Consider the following 18,005-nt stretch of genomic DNA (forward strand, 5'->3'; position numbering starts at 1 on the left):
TGATACAATAGAGTCAAACATCACAACAACACACACTGATGATACAATAGAGTCAAACATCACCACAACACACTGATGATACAATAGAGTCCAACAACACAACACACACACTGATGATACAATAGAGTCAAACATCAAAACAACACACACTGATGATACAATAGAGTCCAACGACACACACTGATGATACAATAGAGTCAAACATCACAACAACACTCACTGATGATACAATAGAGTCAAACATCACAACAACACACTGATGATACAATAGAGTCCAACAACACAACACACACACTGATGATACAATAGAGTCAAACATCACAACAACACACACTGATGATACAATAGAGTCAAACATCACCACAACACACTGATGATACAATAGAGTCCAACAACACAACACACACACTGATGATACAATAGAGTCAAACATCAAAACAACACACACTGATGATACAATAGAGTCCAACGACACACACTGATGATACAATAGAGTCAAACATCGCAACAACACACACTGATGATACAATAGAGTCAAACATCACAACAACACACACTGATGATACAATAGAGTCAAACATCACAACAACACACACTGATGATACAATAGAGTCAAACATCACAACAACCCACACTGATGATACAATAGAGTCAAACATCACAACAACACACACTGATGATACAATAGAGTCCAACAACACAACACACACACTGATGATGCAATAGAGTCAAACATCACAACAACACACTGATGATACAATAGAGTCCAACAACACAACACACACGCTGATGATACAATAGAGTCAAACATCACAACAACACACACTAATGATACAATAGAGTCCAACAACACAACACACACACTGATGATACAATAGAGTCAAACATCACAACAACACACACTGATGATACAATAGAGTCAAACATCACAACAACACACACTGATGATACAATAGAGTCAAACATCACAACAACACACACTGATGATACAATAGAGTCAAACATCACAACAACACACACAAGCTGATGATAGGAGTCTACTGACTCCTTTAAGAAACATCTTAAGACGTTTCTATTTGTTCAGGCTTTTCCTTGAATTTCTCGAACTCCTGTGTTGTTCTCAGTATTATCTTGATCTTTAAAGTATGTACTTTTTTGAGTATTGTTTTGATTGTTTAAGCGCTTTGTGACCCTGGTCTCGAAAAGCGCTATATAAATAAATATTACTTACTTACAATAGAGCCCAACGACACAACACACACACTGATGATACAATAGAGTCAAACATCACAACAACACACACTGATGATACAATAGAGTCAAACATCACAACAACACACTGATGATACAATAGAGTCCAACGACACAACAACACACAGTGAGGATACAATAGAGTCCAACAACACACACACTGATGATACAATAGAGCCCAACACCACAACACACACACAGATAATACAATAGAGTCAAACATCACAACAACACACACACTGATGATACAATAGAGTCCAACAAATACAACAACACACACTGATGATACAATAGAGTCAAACATTACAACAACACACACACTGATGATACAATAGAGTCCAACAAAAACAACAACACACACTGATAATACAATAGAGTCAAACATCACAACAACACACACTGATGATACAATCGAGTCCAACGAAACAACACACACTGATGATACAATAGAGTCCAAAAAATGAGTAGTTTTTTTTTGTTTGTTCATTTTTAAAATGAAAACAAACGACAGAATATTCGTCCGTATTTAAATGTTTGTTAATACAGATCAAATGAAGAAAAGTAGTTTGTTTGGTAACAGTATTTAAATACGTCTGAGGCGAGTATTTAAACTTCCTTTAAATACATGTTATTGAAAAACTATCACGTTTGGGAACTGAACGAATGATGGATTAAAATGAATTATTAATAATATACATTAATTGTTATGACGACAAACACACTCGTCCTCCTCAGACGCTTTTGAATCGGTTCACGAAACAAGGAAAGACTTGTTACATTAAAAAGTTCAAGTCGTAACAAAATGTTCTTCGTAGTCGATTAGTTTCAGTTTTTAATGCCTTCAGTTTGTTTTTCCTAAAGCGTTCTATAAATATAAATAACTTTCTTCTTCTTACTTGACGATCGTCTGCTCTTTTTTTGTCAAAAGTATTGACAAAGTATCAATACTTATATGTATTTATTTTCACCTCATTCATCCTCAAAATATTGTTTTTTAATTTTCTGCACTTTAAACGTTAAGCTTGTTCTTAAAGTTACATGTTTTGTGGTTTTAATTATAAATTTTTATATTTATTTGTTCTGTTAATTGTTATAACAACAAGTTAATGTAAAAAAGTAGCAGTATAAGTAGTAGTAGAATTAGTAGAACAAGTATAAGTAGTAAAATTAGTCGTAAAAGTAGAAGTATAAGAAGTAGTAGAATTAGTAGTAGATTTTTTAATCAAGATATTCAAAGAGTAAGTTCTATCATGATAATTTTCTAATCTTTGTTCAGTGGAAACTATCCTCAAACACACACACACACACACACACACACACACACACACACACACACAGACTGATTCATCGGGTGGCAACAGATCATTATGGGATGTTCGTGAACATCCAGGTTTGTTTTGTTTTTTTCCATTGAGACACAAAACGTTCTCTGCAGCTCGACCAGAGCGTGGGTCGTGTTACATTCAGGGACAGTAAGGAAACCACGATGACGCGAGACCTAAAGTGTATTAATAAACACAAACACTCCTAAAGTGTATTAACAAACACAAACACTCTTTATTGGAGTCAATGAAGCGGATCCTTCAGGGTTCAGGGTCAATAACCGCACCGTCACCGTTAGATAACAAGTATGTGCTGAGCCAGGAGGTAAATAAAACTATCAAGTTCAGTTGATAATGTTCTCTTTATGATCAGTTACATATTAATATAAAACTTTAAAACCTTCAATCACGAGACAAAAACATGTTTAGAAACAATGAATAATATGACTAAACATTCAGTGAAATCATAAACAAATATTATTAGAAGTATATCTCGCTTCATTCTCTTACATACATGTAAGTTTAAATATATATTATTATATTTTAAAGTTCGAATAAAACTGTATATTGTTTGTTTACATCCGGACAAGCCGAGTCGCCAGGACAGTCAATAGATAAATTCAAAGATAAATACACGAAGGATGTATTTTTAAAAATCAAATTAAATAGTTTTAGAGAAAATATTGGTTAAAAAAAATAAATAGACTCTAATATAAATAAATGAAGGGACGCGGCTGGCCTCTAGAGGGCGCCATCTTTGGTACGTTTGAATAAAAATAACCGACAAACCATCACCAGTCCACGAATGACGCTCGTAAATCCCAAAAACGTGTCGCACAAACGAGAGGTTCTTCACGTTGTCACTCGTTGGATTGTTTATATTTTGGATTTAAAAGCCGCTACGTGCGCGCATTGAAAGACGTCTTCGGGGTTAGCTGAACGTGTTAGCCACCGCCGATGCTAACGATGGGATGCAGACACGGACGCGACTGAAATGACACAAACTCTCCATATTCACCTTCTGTTCGCAGCCACGCGGCGCCGTCGAGCAGCGACGAGGATTGTCGTCAGTCTTCTGCCATTTTTCCAGCCGCGAAAAGTCCTTAAAAATCCCCCTGACGTGTCCGACGCTGGACCATAGTGGCTCTGTGATGGTGCGCGCGCGCAGTCCGCCCCGGAGGAGTTCTGTCCGAACCCCTCTCTGACGTAAGGAAAACGTGTTATACTATGCGCACGATTAAATCAAATATACTATTTATTTTTACACTAAAATAGTTAATTCACACGTGCGATATCGGATACGATGTTGATATTAATTACTGTAATTAATTAACGCGGACTTAAACAAGTTAGTCAGAAAATCGGGGGGGTTTTTTTACGTGAATCTCTCTGTGAACTAAATACTTATTATCTTAATCGTTAAAATAAATTAAAATTGTTCTTTTTTTTTTCTTTTCAAATAGTATTATATATATTTCTGTCAAAAATATTTCGAGGCAAAGTGCGCGTCATCTGAAGCGGGTTTTTGTTGATTCGAAGTTTCCGCTGCTCTGACCTTTGACCTCGACGACTCATGATCCAGTTAGATTATCGATCATGATTTCCAAGAAATGCCCAGTTTAATCTACAACAAGAGGTCGTGACGTCATTACCTGACTGACTCACGTGACTTTCATTCCCAGTGGAAAAAACTGAAGTAAAGTTTTAGTTCCTAGTGAAGGTAGAGAAGAAGAAAAAAAAAATCAAGGTCGCTGAAGCACTTTTTATTCCAGGAGAGTCAAAAAACCACAAACCAGGAACTTTCTTTTACCACAAAATGTCCGTTTTTGAACCAGAAATATGACATTCTTGACTCGTCTTCCTCTTTTAACTCGTTCTCTCTCTCTGGCTCCGTGAGACCTGGACGAACCTGCTGTAAACTCCCTCAAGTGTTGACAGAACAGACACTTGTATTTACACATAAAAGCAACAAAGCTGTAAAACAAACTTCTTTTTTTTTTTTCTCAATGAAAGAGTTGATTTATTTTTTCAAACTCACTTCCTCTAGTCGTGTCGCAACACTTGACCTTTGACACGACCTTTGGCGAGGAGGAACCCGAGCGGCTCGTCATCGTCGTCGTCGTCGTCCAGCAGGGGGCGCTCTAGTCCTTCTTCTCCTCCTCCTCGGGGTTGTAGACGCTGACGGTGAAGGCGCCGGCCTCCTCGCCGTACTTGTTCCTCACCATCAGCGCGTACTTGCCGGAGTCGGCGGTGGTGACGGCGTCGATGGCGATGCTGGCGAACTTGGCGTGTTCGAACTTCAGCGTGTAGTGAGCGTCGGACACGATGGGCTTGTCGTTCTTCACCCACCAGACCTCCGGCGCCGGCTCACCCCACACGTTGCCCGTCAGGTTCAGGGACTGTGGGAAGGGGAGACGGAGGGGTCAGGGGTCAGGGGTCAGGGGTCAGAGGTCAGAGGTCGAGCGAGATGGGGGGGTTTACCTTGCCCTCCTGGATGGCGACCACGTCTGGCAACCCACCGATCACGCGGGCGCGGTCTAGACAGGAAGTGAGCGAGTGGAGAGGAAAGAGTTCAACCGTCAGCAAGAAAACACGTTTGAAGACGAGAATAACATCCGATGAATCTATGGTGATGTGAAAGTATTTGACGAAGTACTCGACAAGTACTCAAAAGTACGACTGAAACGTCTACACCATCACGTGAAGAACGACTGACGTGAAGACGTTCAAATGAAGTGAAGAAGGTTGAGAAGAAGAAGAAAAGAAGAAAAGGAAGAAAAAGGGAAAAGTTGAAAAAGAAGAAGAAGAAGAAGTTGAATAAGTAGTAAAAGTAAACATAGAATTAGAAGTACAATTATTAGAAGTAAAAGTAGTAGTATAATAAGTAGTAAAAGCAGTAGTAGAATTAGTAGTAAAAGTAGAAGTAAAAGTAGTAGTAGGATTAGTAGTACAAGTAAAAGTAGTAAAAGTAGTACTAGAATTAGTAGTAAAAGTATTAGTAGAATTAGTAGTACAAGTATAAGTAGTAAAGGTAGTAGTGAATTAGTAGTAAAAGTAGTAGAAGAATTAGTAGTACAAGTAAAAGTAGTAAAAGTAGTACTAGAATTAGTAGTAAAAGTATTAGTAGAATTAGTAGTACAAGTATAAGTAGTAAAGGTAGTAGTGAATTAGTAGTAAAAGTAGTAGTAGAATTAGTAGTACAAGTAAAAGTAGTAAAAGTAGTACTAGAATTAGTAGTAAAAGTATTAGTAGAATTAGTAGTACAAGTATAAGTAGTAAAGGTAGTAGTGAATTAGTAGTAAAAGTAGTAGTAGAATTAGTAGTACAAGTAAAAGTAGTACTAGAATTAGTAGTAAAAGTAGTAGTAGGATTAGTAGTACAAGTAAAAGTAGTACTAGAATTAGTAGTAAAAGTAGTAGCAGAATTAGTAGTACAAGTACAAGTATAAGTAGTAGTAGAATAAGAAGAAAATTAGAAGTAGAATTAGTCGTAACAGCACAAGTATAAGTAGTAGTATACTTATTAGTACAAGTATAAGTAGTAAAGGTAGTAGTGAATTAGTAGTAAAAGTAGTAGTAGAATTAGTAGAACACATACAAGTATAAGTAGTAGTAGAATTATTAGTACAAGGATAAGTAGTAAAACTAGTAGTATTATAAGTAGTAAAGGTATAATAGAAGAAGTAGTAGTATAAGTAGTAAAGGTAGAAGTAGAAGTAGTAGTATAAGTAGTAAATGTATAAGTAGAAATAGTAGTATAAGTAGTAAAGGTATAAGTAGTTGTAGTATAAGTAGACAAAAGTGTTTCTAAAGTTGATCAAATGTAATATTTGTCCAGTATTCTCTAAACATACATGACATTATTACCTTTAAGAGTTTCTTTAAAAGTCAATATTGTTTCATTCAAAGTAACTTAAAACTGTGAAAGTAGCTCAAATATTTAGAAATACACGATAAATATGTAAAAGATGTTTTTACTACATTTAAAAAAGACACTAATTAAAGACTTCTCTGAGTGAGAAGCTGTGTTTCAGTACACAGTTTTACTGAGTTTGTGTTTTTAAATACATGAGTTTCGAAGTATAAGAGTCAAGAAGTAGTTCCTGGACGAACATGTTCTGGAAGTAAAAATATACTTTTTGAATGTTCTCTTGATTATTATCCACTGGAATGACGTTTAGAAACTCATTTATCCCTTGTGTTATATCAGGGTCAAGGTGACCCGGAGGCCCGAGAACAAACGTGTTTGTGGTATCCCTTGTGTTGTCTCTGAGTCAGGGTAACCCGGAGGCTTAAAAACAAATGTGTTTGTGGTATCCCTTGTGTTGTCTCTGGGTCAAGGTGGCCCGGAGGCCCGAGAACAAACGTGTTTGTGGTATCCCTTGTGTTGTCTCTGAGTCAGGGTAACCCGGAGGCTTAAAAACAAATGTGTTTGTGGTATCCCTTGCGTTTTCTCTGGGTCAAGGTGGCCCAGAGGCCCGAGAACAAACGTGTTTGTGGTATCCCTTGTGTTGTCTCTGGGTCAAAGGTGAAAGTCCTCCATGACTTCCATAAATACATATGCAGTGGTGGAGGTCGTTGACCTCTGGAAGGAACCGTCACTCACTTCTCTCAGCGATGGCCGCCGCCCTGACGAGGAGATGGAGAGACATGTCAGAGAAGGTCACATGACAGGAAGTGTGTTCTGATGGATCAAATATAGACGCAGGAAGTTGAAGGTCGTGGACTCACTTGAGTCTCTGGAATTCTTCAAACGCCTCCTCCCAGGCTGAGGAGCAGAGGTCGGGGTTAAAGGGAGAAGGTCAGAGAGTCAAGGTCGCTCACCTCGTCCGGACAGATCGAAGACGCGCTTCACGCCGTCCTTGCCGTCGAACACGTCGATGGTGTATTTTCCCTTGTCCTTCTCCGTGGGCTCGTTGATCTGCAGCCACAGCTGCTCACCTGTCACACCTGGCTTCACGCGCTCGGAGGACGCCATCTTGGCGTCTCTGATGGAGACGAAGAGTCATGACACGTTTGATTGACACGTTTGATCGACACGTTTGATCGACACGTTTGATTGACACGTTTGATCGACACGTTTGATCGACACGTTTGATTGAATAGAACGACTTTTGATCGTCCATGAGCTTCAAACACTGATTTATACTGTGATCGTTATTATTATTATTATTGTTATTATTATTATTATTAGTATTGTTATTGTTATTATTATTATTATTATTATTATTATTATTATTGTTATTGTTATTATTATTATTATTATTATTATTATTATTATTATTATTATTGTTATTATTATTATTATGTTCAGACTGAGATTTATTAAACATCGTCTTCAGCATATAAATTAAAAATATATTTACAAATAAATGTATTATTTATTTGTAAATATATTTTTAAATATATTTACAAATATATTTGTAATTTTTTTTTTTTAAATATTCATGAATATATTTTTTAAAGAAAGAGTAATTTATTTGTAAATATATTTAAGAATATATTTAAAAAACAAAATATAATTTATTTATGATATATATATAAGTAAATTTATTTAAAAACAAAATATAATTTATTTATAATATATATATAAGTAAATATATTTAAAAACAAAATATAATTTATTTATAATATATACATAAGTAAATATATTTAAAAACAAAATATAATTTATTTATAATATATATATAAGTTAATATATTTAAAAAACAAAATATAATTTATTTATAATATATATATAAGTAAATATATTTAAAAACAAAATATAATTTATTTATAATATATACATAAGTAAATATATTTAAAAACAAAATATAATTTATTTATAATATAGATATAAGTAAATATATTTAAAAAACAAAATATAATTTATTTATAATATATATAAGTAAATATATTTAAAAACAAAATGTAATTTATTTGTAAATATATTCTTAATTATATTTAAAAACAAAATGTAATTTATTTGTAAATATACTTGTAAATATATTTACAAATAAATTACATTTTGTTTTTAAATATATTTAAGAATATATATATTATAAATAAATTATATTTTATTTTTTAAATATATTCTTAAATATATTTACAAATAAATGATAAATATATTTATCATTTATTTGTAAATATATATTTACAAATAAATTACTCTTTCTTTGAAAATATATTTGTGAATATTTAAAAAAAATAAATTACAAATATATTTATAAATATATTTAAGAATATATTTACAAACAAATTACAAATAAATTACTTTAAAAAATATAAATATATATATTTAAGAATGTATTTACAAATAAATGACTGTTAAAAAATATATATATATTTAAGAATGTATTTTCAAATAAATTACAAATATATTTATAAATATATTTAAGAATATATTTACAAACAAATTACAAATAAATTACTTTAAAAAATATAAATATATATATTTAAGAATGTATTTACAAATAAATTACTGTTAAAAATATATATATATTTAAGAATGTATTTTCAAATAAATTACAAATATATTTAAAAATATATATTAAACATATTCTTAAATATATTTTAAAATATCTGTGGATTAGAGTTCATCGGTTTTAATACACCTTAAAAAAGTTACTTACATTTTTTTTTTTTAAATCCTGTTTTGCAAAAATTTCTGAAAAATATATTTTAAATGTCTAAAAAATAAAAAACTCGCAGTAAAAACCTCTTCCGTGTTTCAGTGACGGAGCGACAACAGGAAGTGAAAGTGAATCTTCCTTCAAAACTGACTCAACCTCTGATGTTTCTGTGATTGATTTGATTGTAAACTGTCGTCATGACAACATGGTACTTGCTTCAAAAACACAATAATGTTCAGGTACTGGTTCGTACTTGTACATCCAGCTGACGCGCTGCTCCTCGTTGTAGTACGTGACCTCGGAGTACAGGACGATGCCGTGTTCGCTGCTCACGACCTTGACCTCCGTGGAGGAGTTTGCTGCGACACATGTTGTCGTTAGAGATTGAACACGCGTGTGCGGAGGTCGACTCACCGATGACCCGGAACAGCTCGTTCATCACCACCTGGTAGCCTGAGGAAACAACAGTGGATTCATTGACGTTTGAAACCTCATTTTTCATTGAAATATCATGTTTTTTTTAAGTATTTTTCAAAATATATAATGTAAATAAATCTTTTCTATATTGAAAGGTTTTTTGAAAAAACATTTTTTATCCAATAATTGTTATATTTAAAATTCCTTTTTTAAAATTGATATTATATATCAAATATATTATATATATAGTTTTTTTTTTAATTTGTAGCCTTTAAAAAATCAACATAAAATGTTGATATAATGAATTACATTTTTCACAGTTTATTACATTTAACATTTTTATATGAATTTTTTTTAATTTTCTTTTACAGTTTATTATTATAATTTAATGTCAATATTAATAATTATTGCAAAATTCCACTAAAAACAAAATCAACAATTAATATAAACAAATTAAAGAATGTAATAGTAAAAAAAAAATGCTTAAAAAACATTAAATACTTCAAAATTTTGGGCAATTAATTTTATTTACTAATTAAAATATATAATTTCTACATTATATATATATCAAAATAATTTATTTTTTGTTTCTTTTCCTTAATAAAATTGTTTGAAAAAAAACAATATAAAAATTATAGAATTTAAATATATATATAAAAAAGTGAATTGCTTAAAAAAACACTGAAATAGTTAAGAATTGTTTTAAATAAATGGTTTAAAAAACTAAATGTAACCTTTAATGTAGAAATTATATAATTGAATTAGTAAAAAATAGTAATTGCCCAAAAAAAACCAAATAATTATGAAAGTAATCAATGTTTTTCAAGCAATTAAGTTATTATGATATAATTAATTAATTAATTTTTTTTTTTTAACATTAAAGGTTGAATTTATTTTGATTTAAAAAAACAAACAATTTATTTAAAAAAAAATTAAAAATTATTTCTTTAATTTATTTAATTAAATGGTTTGAAAAATAAAATAAAATAATTAAAAAATAGAATAGAAAATAGAATAGATAATATTCATCCCCAGAGGGGAAACACACTTTTACAACAGCACAGTTGAAAAAAATAAAGTGCAAGAAAAAAGAAATAATAAAAGAGATAATACAAAATAAAATAAAAACGATCTTAAGAATATACAAATTATTTACAAAATTAGAAATATGACACTATTAACAAAATAAAATAGAATAAAAATAAAATAAAATAGAAATAAAAAACGGAAAAAAATAAAATAAAAAACACACGAGAAGAAAAACACACTACGGATTAGCATCAGGATATTTAAAGTAGAGAGTTAAATATCCTGATTTTTAAAAAGTAATTGAGTAACAATAATAAATATTAAATAATAAATGAATAACAATAAATAATGAGTAACAATGGAATATAAAACATGGCGTCTCTTCACCTGCGTCCGTGAGGTCGAAGCGACTCGTGTCTCGTCCTCGGTCGTCCTGCAGGAAAACCTCGTAAATGCCGGCGTCCGCCCTGGAGATCTGGAAGGTTTGGACTCGAGTTAGCGTTGGTTCTGCAGCATCGGCGTCAACAACAACAACAACAACAACAACAACAACAACAACAGCAGAAAAAAGCCAGAGCTTTTCTCTGGCCCAGGATGCTTTGGGCCTGAACGTGAATCATAGGCGAGAACTTATGTCCAGACTTTGGCTCTCGGCGTCGCAGCAGCATCGTCGACCGGCGGCTTTTTTCTCTCTCGCTCTCTCAGTTTGTCCTGCTTATTAACCCACTGTGGATCAGACAGACGACAGATTAGACGGAGCCAGGAGTGGCGATGAACAGGCCGTCCCTCCGAACATGCGCCGTCCCTCCCCTCGGTCAGTGATGGTCACGTGACGAGAGAGTGTTAATGATGGAGATGATGAGGCGCACGAGTCGCAGGTGACGACGGTGAGAACCAGAGCCGAAGAAATCCATCTGGATCCTTCAGTTTTATTTATTTAAATGCTTTTTAAAAAATTAATCTAAATTAATTCAACCTTTTATGTAGAAATTGTATAATTTAATTATTTAAAAAATATTAATTGCTTACAAAACATTCAAATAAAAAAACAAAACTTTTGAAATGTTCAATTTTCTTAATTAAATGGTATAACAAATACAATTAATTCAACTTTTAATATAGAAATTATAGAATTTAATTATTAAAAATATATTAATTGCTTAAAAAACATTCAAATAAAAAACAAAAACTTTTGAAATGTTCAATTTTCTTTATTAAATGGTATAACAAATAAAATTAATTCAACCTTTAAAATATAAATTATAAATTTAATTATTAAAAATATATTAATTGCTTAAGAAAACATTGTTATAAATTTTTTTTAAAAAAACAACAATTTTCTTAATTAAATGTTTGTTTTTTAAAGAAAATCGAAATTAATTCAACCTTTGATATAAAAATGATGGAATTTAATTATTCAAAAAATGTGAGTTGCTTGAAAAAACATTAAAATATTTAAGATTTTTTTTAATTAAATGGTTTAAAAAACAAAAATATATTCAACCTTTAATGTAGAAATTACATAATTTAATATGTAAAAAATATGAATTGCTTAAAAAACATTCAAATAAAAAACAAAACTTTTGAAATGTTCAATTTTCTTAATTAAAAGGTATAACAAATAAAATTAATTCAACCTTTAATATAGAAATTATAGAATTTAATTATTAAAAATATATTAATTGCTTAAAAAACATTCAAATAAAAAACAAAACTTTTGAAATTTTCAATTTTCTTAATTAAATGGTATAACAAATACAATTAATTCAACCTTTAAAATAGAAATTATAGATTTAATTATTAAAAATATATTAATTGCTTAAGAAAACATTGTTATAAAAAAAAAAAAAATTCAATTTTCTTAATTAAATGTTTGTTTTTTAAAGAAAATCGAAATTAATTCAATCTTTGATATAAAAATGATGGAATTTAATTATTAAAAAAATGTGAGTTGCTTGAAAAAAAATATTTAAGAATTTTTTTAATTAAATGGTTTAAAAAACAAAAATACATTCAACCTTTAATGTAGAAATTACATAATTTAATATGTAAAAAATATGAATTGCTTAAAAAACATTCAAATAAAAAACAAAAACTTTTGAAATGTTAAAATTTTCTTAATTAAATGGTATAACAAATAAAATTAATTCAACCTTTAATATAGAAATTATAGAATTTAATTATTTAAAAAATATTAATTGCTTAAAAAACATTCAAATAAAAAACAAAACTTTTGAAATATTCAATTTTTTTAATTAAATGGTATAACAAATACAATTAATTCAACCTTTAATATAGAAATTATAGAATTTAATTATTAAAAATATATTAATTGCTTAAGAAAACATTGTTATATATATTAAAAAAAAAAAAATCAATTTTCAATTTTCTTAATTAAATGTTTGTTTTTTAAAGAAAATCGAAATTAATTCAACCTTTGATATAAAAATGATGGAATTTAATTATTCAAAAAATGTGAGTTGCTTGAAAAAAAATATTTAAGAATTTTTTTAATTAAATGGTTTAAAAAACAAAAATACATTCAACCTTTAATGTAGAAATTACATAATTTAATAAGTAAAAAATATTAATTGCTCAAAAAACATTGTAATAAAAAACAAACATTTTGAAAAGGTTCAATTTTCTTAATTAAATGGTATATAAAAGAGTTTTTTTTTATTAAATGGTTTAAAAAACTAAAATTAATTCAACCTTTAATATAGAAATTATAGAATTTAATTGTTAAAAATATATTAATTGCTTAAGAAAACATTGTTATAAAAAAAAAAAAAAAAAAAAAAAATTCAATTTTCTTAATTAAATGTTTGTTTTTTAAAGAAAATCGAAATTAATTCAACCTTTGATATAAAAATGATGGAATTTAATTATTAAAAAAATGTGAGTTGCTTGAAAAAACATTAAAATATTTAAGATTTTTTTTAATTAAATGGTTTAAAAAACAAAAATACATTCAACCTTTAATGTAGAAATTACATAATTTAATTAGTAAAAAATATTAATTGCTCAAAAAACATTGTAATAAAAAACAAACATTTTGAAAAGGTTCAATTTTCTTAATTAAATGGTATATAAAAGAGTTTTTTTTTATTAAATGGTTTAAAACTAAAATTAATTCAACCTTTAATATAGAAATTATAGAATTTAATTATTAAAAATACATTAATTGCTTAAGAAAACATTGTTATAAATAAAATAAATAAATACATTTTCAATTTTCTTAATTAAATGTTTGTTTTTTAAAGAAAATCGAAATTAATTCAACCTTTGATATAAAAATGATGGAATTTAATTATTAAAAAAATGTGAGTTGCTTGAAAAAAAAAGTTTAAGAATTTTTTTAATTAAATGGTTTAAAAAACAAAAATACATTCAACCTTTAATGTAGAAATTACATAATTTAATTAGTAAAAAATATTAATTGCTCAAAAAACATTGTAATAAAAAACAAACATTTTGAAAAGGTTCAATTTTCTTAATTAAATGGTATATAAAAGAGTTTTTTTTTATTAAATGGTTTAAAAAACTAAAATTAATTCAACCTTTAATATAGAAATTATAGAATTTAATTATTAAAAAGAAATGTGAATTGCTTGAAAAAACATTGAAATATTTAAGTTAAAAACAATTTTTTAAGCAATTTATATCTTTTTACTAATTAAATTGTATAGCTTTTAAATTAAAGGTTGAATTTATTAAGATATTTTTTAAAACGTTTAATTAAGAAAAATTGAATAATTTCAGAATAATTTCTTTTTTATTTCCATTTTTTTTTTTATTAATGGTTTCCTCTTCTATAAGAATAAAAAATACAATTTGCTATTTTCGTTCATCAGTGGAGGAGTAATAGACAATAATTGGAATAAAAATATATTGTAATTTCATCATATTTTGGTCGAAACATTTTGGTTTTTGTTTGATTTTAGAAAATTTCAAAAACATTTCTATCATCAAGTATAGTATAGGTCAAAAACTGTGTAGTATAAAATATAAATATCAAACAAATGGACTCTTTAGGGACCAAACATGAGTTCAGCACCAGCGTCACATGTGAGCGTGCGTCAGAGAGGGACGGTTGAAATAAGCTAAGACTATCAAAAGCTGTCAATCATGCATCTTAGCCTCTACGCTCCACAGTCCTGATGTGAACGTCTCGCCCTGAGTGACCCCCGACCTTTCCGATGTTGAAGGTCAACACGCCGTCCTGGCTCTCGATCTTCTCGGCGCCCTCGTCGCCCTCGCAGATCTCGATGGCGTCCTTTGACCAGACCACCTCCGTCTCGGCTCGGATGTTCCCGATCTGTCGGGCGAGACGATTGGGTTTAGGACGGACGGGTGAGGACGGATGGGTGAGGATGGATGGGTGAGGACAGACAGGGAAGGACGGACGGGTGAGGACGGATGGGTGAGGACGGACGGGTGAGGACAGACAGGGAAGGACGGACGGGTGAAGACAGACAGGGGAGGACGGACGGGTGAGGACGGATGGGTGAGGATGGACGGGTGAGGACAGACGGGTGAGGACGGATGGGTGAGGATGGACGGGTGAGGACAGACAGGGAAGGACGGACGGGTGAAGACAGACAGGGGAGGACGGACGGGTGAGGACGGATGGGTGAGGATGGACGGGTGAGGACAGACAGGGAAGGACGGACGGGTAGAGACAGACAGGGGAGGACGGACAGGTGAGGACGGATGGGTGAGGACAGACGGGTGAGGACGGACGGGTGAGATCAGACGGGTGAGGACGGACAGTTGAGGAAGGATAGGTGAGGACGGACGGGTGAGGACAGACAGGGAAGGACAGACGGGTGAGGACAGACGGGTGAGGACGGACGGGTGAGGATGGACAGGTGAGGATGGATGGGTGAAGACGGACGGGTGAGGACAGACAGGTGAGGACAGACAGGTGAGGACAGACAGGGGAGGACAGACGGGTGAGGACAGACAGGTGAGGACAGACAGGGAAGGACAGACGGGTGAGGACAGACGGGTGAAGACAGACAGGGGAGGACAGACAGGGGAGGACGGACGGGTGAGGACGGACAGGTGAGAACGGACGGATGAGGACGGACGGGTGAGGACAGACGGGTGAAGACAGACAGGGGAGGACAGACAGGGGAGGACGGACGGGTGAGGACGGACAGGTGAGGACGGACGGGTGAGGACAGACAGGGGAGGACAGACGGGTGAAGACAGACAGGGGAGGACAGACAGGGAAGGACAGACAGGGGAGGACGGACAGGTGAGGACGGACAGGTGAGGACGGACGGGTGAGGACAGACAGGGGAGGACAGACAGGGGAGGACAGACGGGTGAAGACAGACAGGTGAGGACGGACAGGTGAGGACGGACGGGTGAAGACGTCCAACTAGTTTCTTACTCTGCACGTCAGCAACACGTCGCAGGCCGACGTCACGGCGAAGCTCAAGTACTCCACGAAGTGAGGACCTGCAGCAGATCCACGTCAAGTTCTGGACCAGGATCTCCAGGAGAGAATCCTACCTTGTTTGCGGAGCCACTCGGCGTGTTCGAACTGAGATTTCTTCTGGAGCTCCCGGAACTCTGATTGACAAATGATTGACAGTTTAAAACCTTAGATCACAAACTAACATCTTTATTTAAACTATTGTTGCCGTCAGTGACGTTATAAATGTGTTTGAATTAGAATTAAATATTATAATTCTTCAAGGGCCACTTTAAATTCTGTGAATATTGTTAGGGACCGTCAAGTAAAACGAAAAACGAGAAAATCCCTTTAAAAAAAAGGACATTTGTCATTAGGTCGTGACATTTATTAAGATAAATAAACTGTAATTTTATTCTTGTATATATGAGTTTCTTTTTTTTGTTTGTTTAATATATACTCAAAAAATTACACACAAAAAGGAGGGGAAAATAAACACAGTCAAAGGGCCGCATGTGGCCCCCGGGCCAGGTCTGTTTTATGCCGTGACCTTCAAGAACATCAAGCGAAATATGACGAAAACACAAAAATGTAACGTGTCTTTTCCTGTGTTTCCGTTACTGCTTTGTTTTCCTTTAAGTTCTGGTTTTAATTTTTACCTTTTTGTATTTTGTAGTGACTCTCGTGCCTTGCTTTGGTTTTCTTGGACTTCTGGTTTTTAATTGGACTCGTAAAGACTGAGATTTGATATACTCTGAACTTTGGACGCCATCTTGTGGACGTTTTGTGTGTTACATTGTGTTTTTTGTGTGATTACTGAACCGTCTTTCTTGAACCTCCTGGTAACTTATTATCCTTCGCTTCTGGGTCACCTTTGCTAACTGATCCGCTACAAAATGAGTATATATAACTTAAATAATTAAAAAAAATTAAAATATAATTATAGCATATACTAATAATAATAATTATAATAACAGAAAACAAAGAATAATAATAAAATTGATCGTTTTTTACATGAAGTTTTACATTTTCCTCACAGTTTATATCATGAATGTTATGAAGCGATCAAGCAAAAAATGAAAATTATGAAATAATGGAATCACTAAAATAAAAAATAGTTCAAATAAAACCTAAAGCTAAATTGGTTAAAACTATCATTCCATTGTATTTTATAAAACTTCCAAAAATATGATGCAAAAGCACTTTTTAAGATATTTTTATATTGACTTTCATCTTTTTGAGGAGCAATAAATACTCAAAAGTCTGGAAATAAAAGCTCTGTAGTCATGAGTTGAACGAGTAAAGAATAATACAAATAAATAATATATAAAATAAAAAGCATTTAATTATAATAAATAAAAGTCAAAGGTCTGATTTAATTGGTCAAAATAATCATAATATGGATCTGAATTTTGTTAACCTAAAAAAAAACATACTCGATTGGATTCATCATTGAAACTCATCAATACTTGAAATATATTAAACATTACTTTTAACAAAAAAGAGCCTCAATTTAAGATTAAACTACTTTTTCCTCGAGGGCCACATTTTATACATCGACAGTCATGAGGGGCCGTCAAGCAAAAATAAATACAGGCGTGTAAACTATAAATAAATCTGCTAGAATTAATATTGAAAAAAAAAGAAGTACTTCCTTTCCAAATTTTTTTAATATATATATTATATATATTATATATATATATATATAATATATATTTATTTATTTACTTGAATCATTCGAAGGTCATTAAATAATGATAAAAATGAAGATAAAGCAGCGACAAAAGTCCTTGAACATAAACCCTATTATCATATTTAAAGACTGGTAATGAAAAATAGAACTCAAAATAATAATAATATAATAATTTAAAGTTACTTCAAGATCTTTGAAGATATCTTTGACCACGAGGGCCATAAACTATCCAGGGGCCGCACTTCAGATGCATAGTAG

At 31.8% G+C, this 18,005-nt stretch overlaps 2 protein-coding genes across 6 annotated transcripts in view; both read right to left on the reverse strand.

Annotated features, from left to right (window-relative positions):
- Positions 1–3,713, reverse strand: part of lpin2 (lipin 2) — a 37,390-nt gene extending 33,677 nt beyond the window's left edge. For all 3 annotated transcript variants that reach the window (XM_087810581.1, XM_087810579.1, XM_087810582.1), the window contains exon 1: positions 3,592–3,713. The gene's annotated coding sequence lies outside the window, so the exon portion shown is untranslated. The remainder of the gene's footprint in view (positions 1–3,591) is intronic.
- A 614-nt stretch (positions 3,714–4,327) lies between these two features.
- Positions 4,328–18,005, reverse strand: part of myom1a (myomesin 1a (skelemin)) — a 64,957-nt gene continuing 51,279 nt past the window's right edge. For 2 of the 3 annotated variants that reach the window (XM_087811125.1, XM_087811128.1), the window contains 12 exons: positions 16,153–16,212; positions 16,031–16,098; positions 14,822–14,947; positions 11,272–11,355; positions 11,017–11,104; positions 9,598–9,636; positions 9,437–9,542; positions 7,397–7,560; positions 7,304–7,340; positions 7,179–7,201; positions 5,055–5,110; positions 4,328–4,972 (listed from right to left, as the gene is read on the reverse strand). In XM_087811125.1, the coding sequence (XP_087667251.1) occupies positions 4,715–4,972; positions 5,055–5,110; positions 7,179–7,201; positions 7,304–7,340; positions 7,397–7,560; positions 9,437–9,542; positions 9,598–9,636; positions 11,017–11,104; positions 11,272–11,355; positions 14,822–14,947; positions 16,031–16,098; positions 16,153–16,212 (1,109 nt within the window). In that variant the 3' untranslated portion in view covers positions 4,328–4,714. The remainder of the gene's footprint in view (positions 4,973–5,054; positions 5,111–7,178; positions 7,202–7,303; positions 7,341–7,396; positions 7,561–9,436; positions 9,543–9,597; positions 9,637–11,016; positions 11,105–11,271; positions 11,356–14,821; positions 14,948–16,030; positions 16,099–16,152; positions 16,213–18,005) is intronic. The other variant, XM_087811127.1, reaches the window with a different exon arrangement.

The sequence above is a fragment of the Callionymus lyra genome, chromosome 16, assembly GCF_982586985.1.
Source record: "Callionymus lyra chromosome 16, fCalLyr1.hap1.1, whole genome shotgun sequence".
Classification (NCBI taxonomy): domain Eukaryota; kingdom Metazoa; phylum Chordata; class Actinopteri; order Syngnathiformes; family Callionymidae; genus Callionymus; species Callionymus lyra.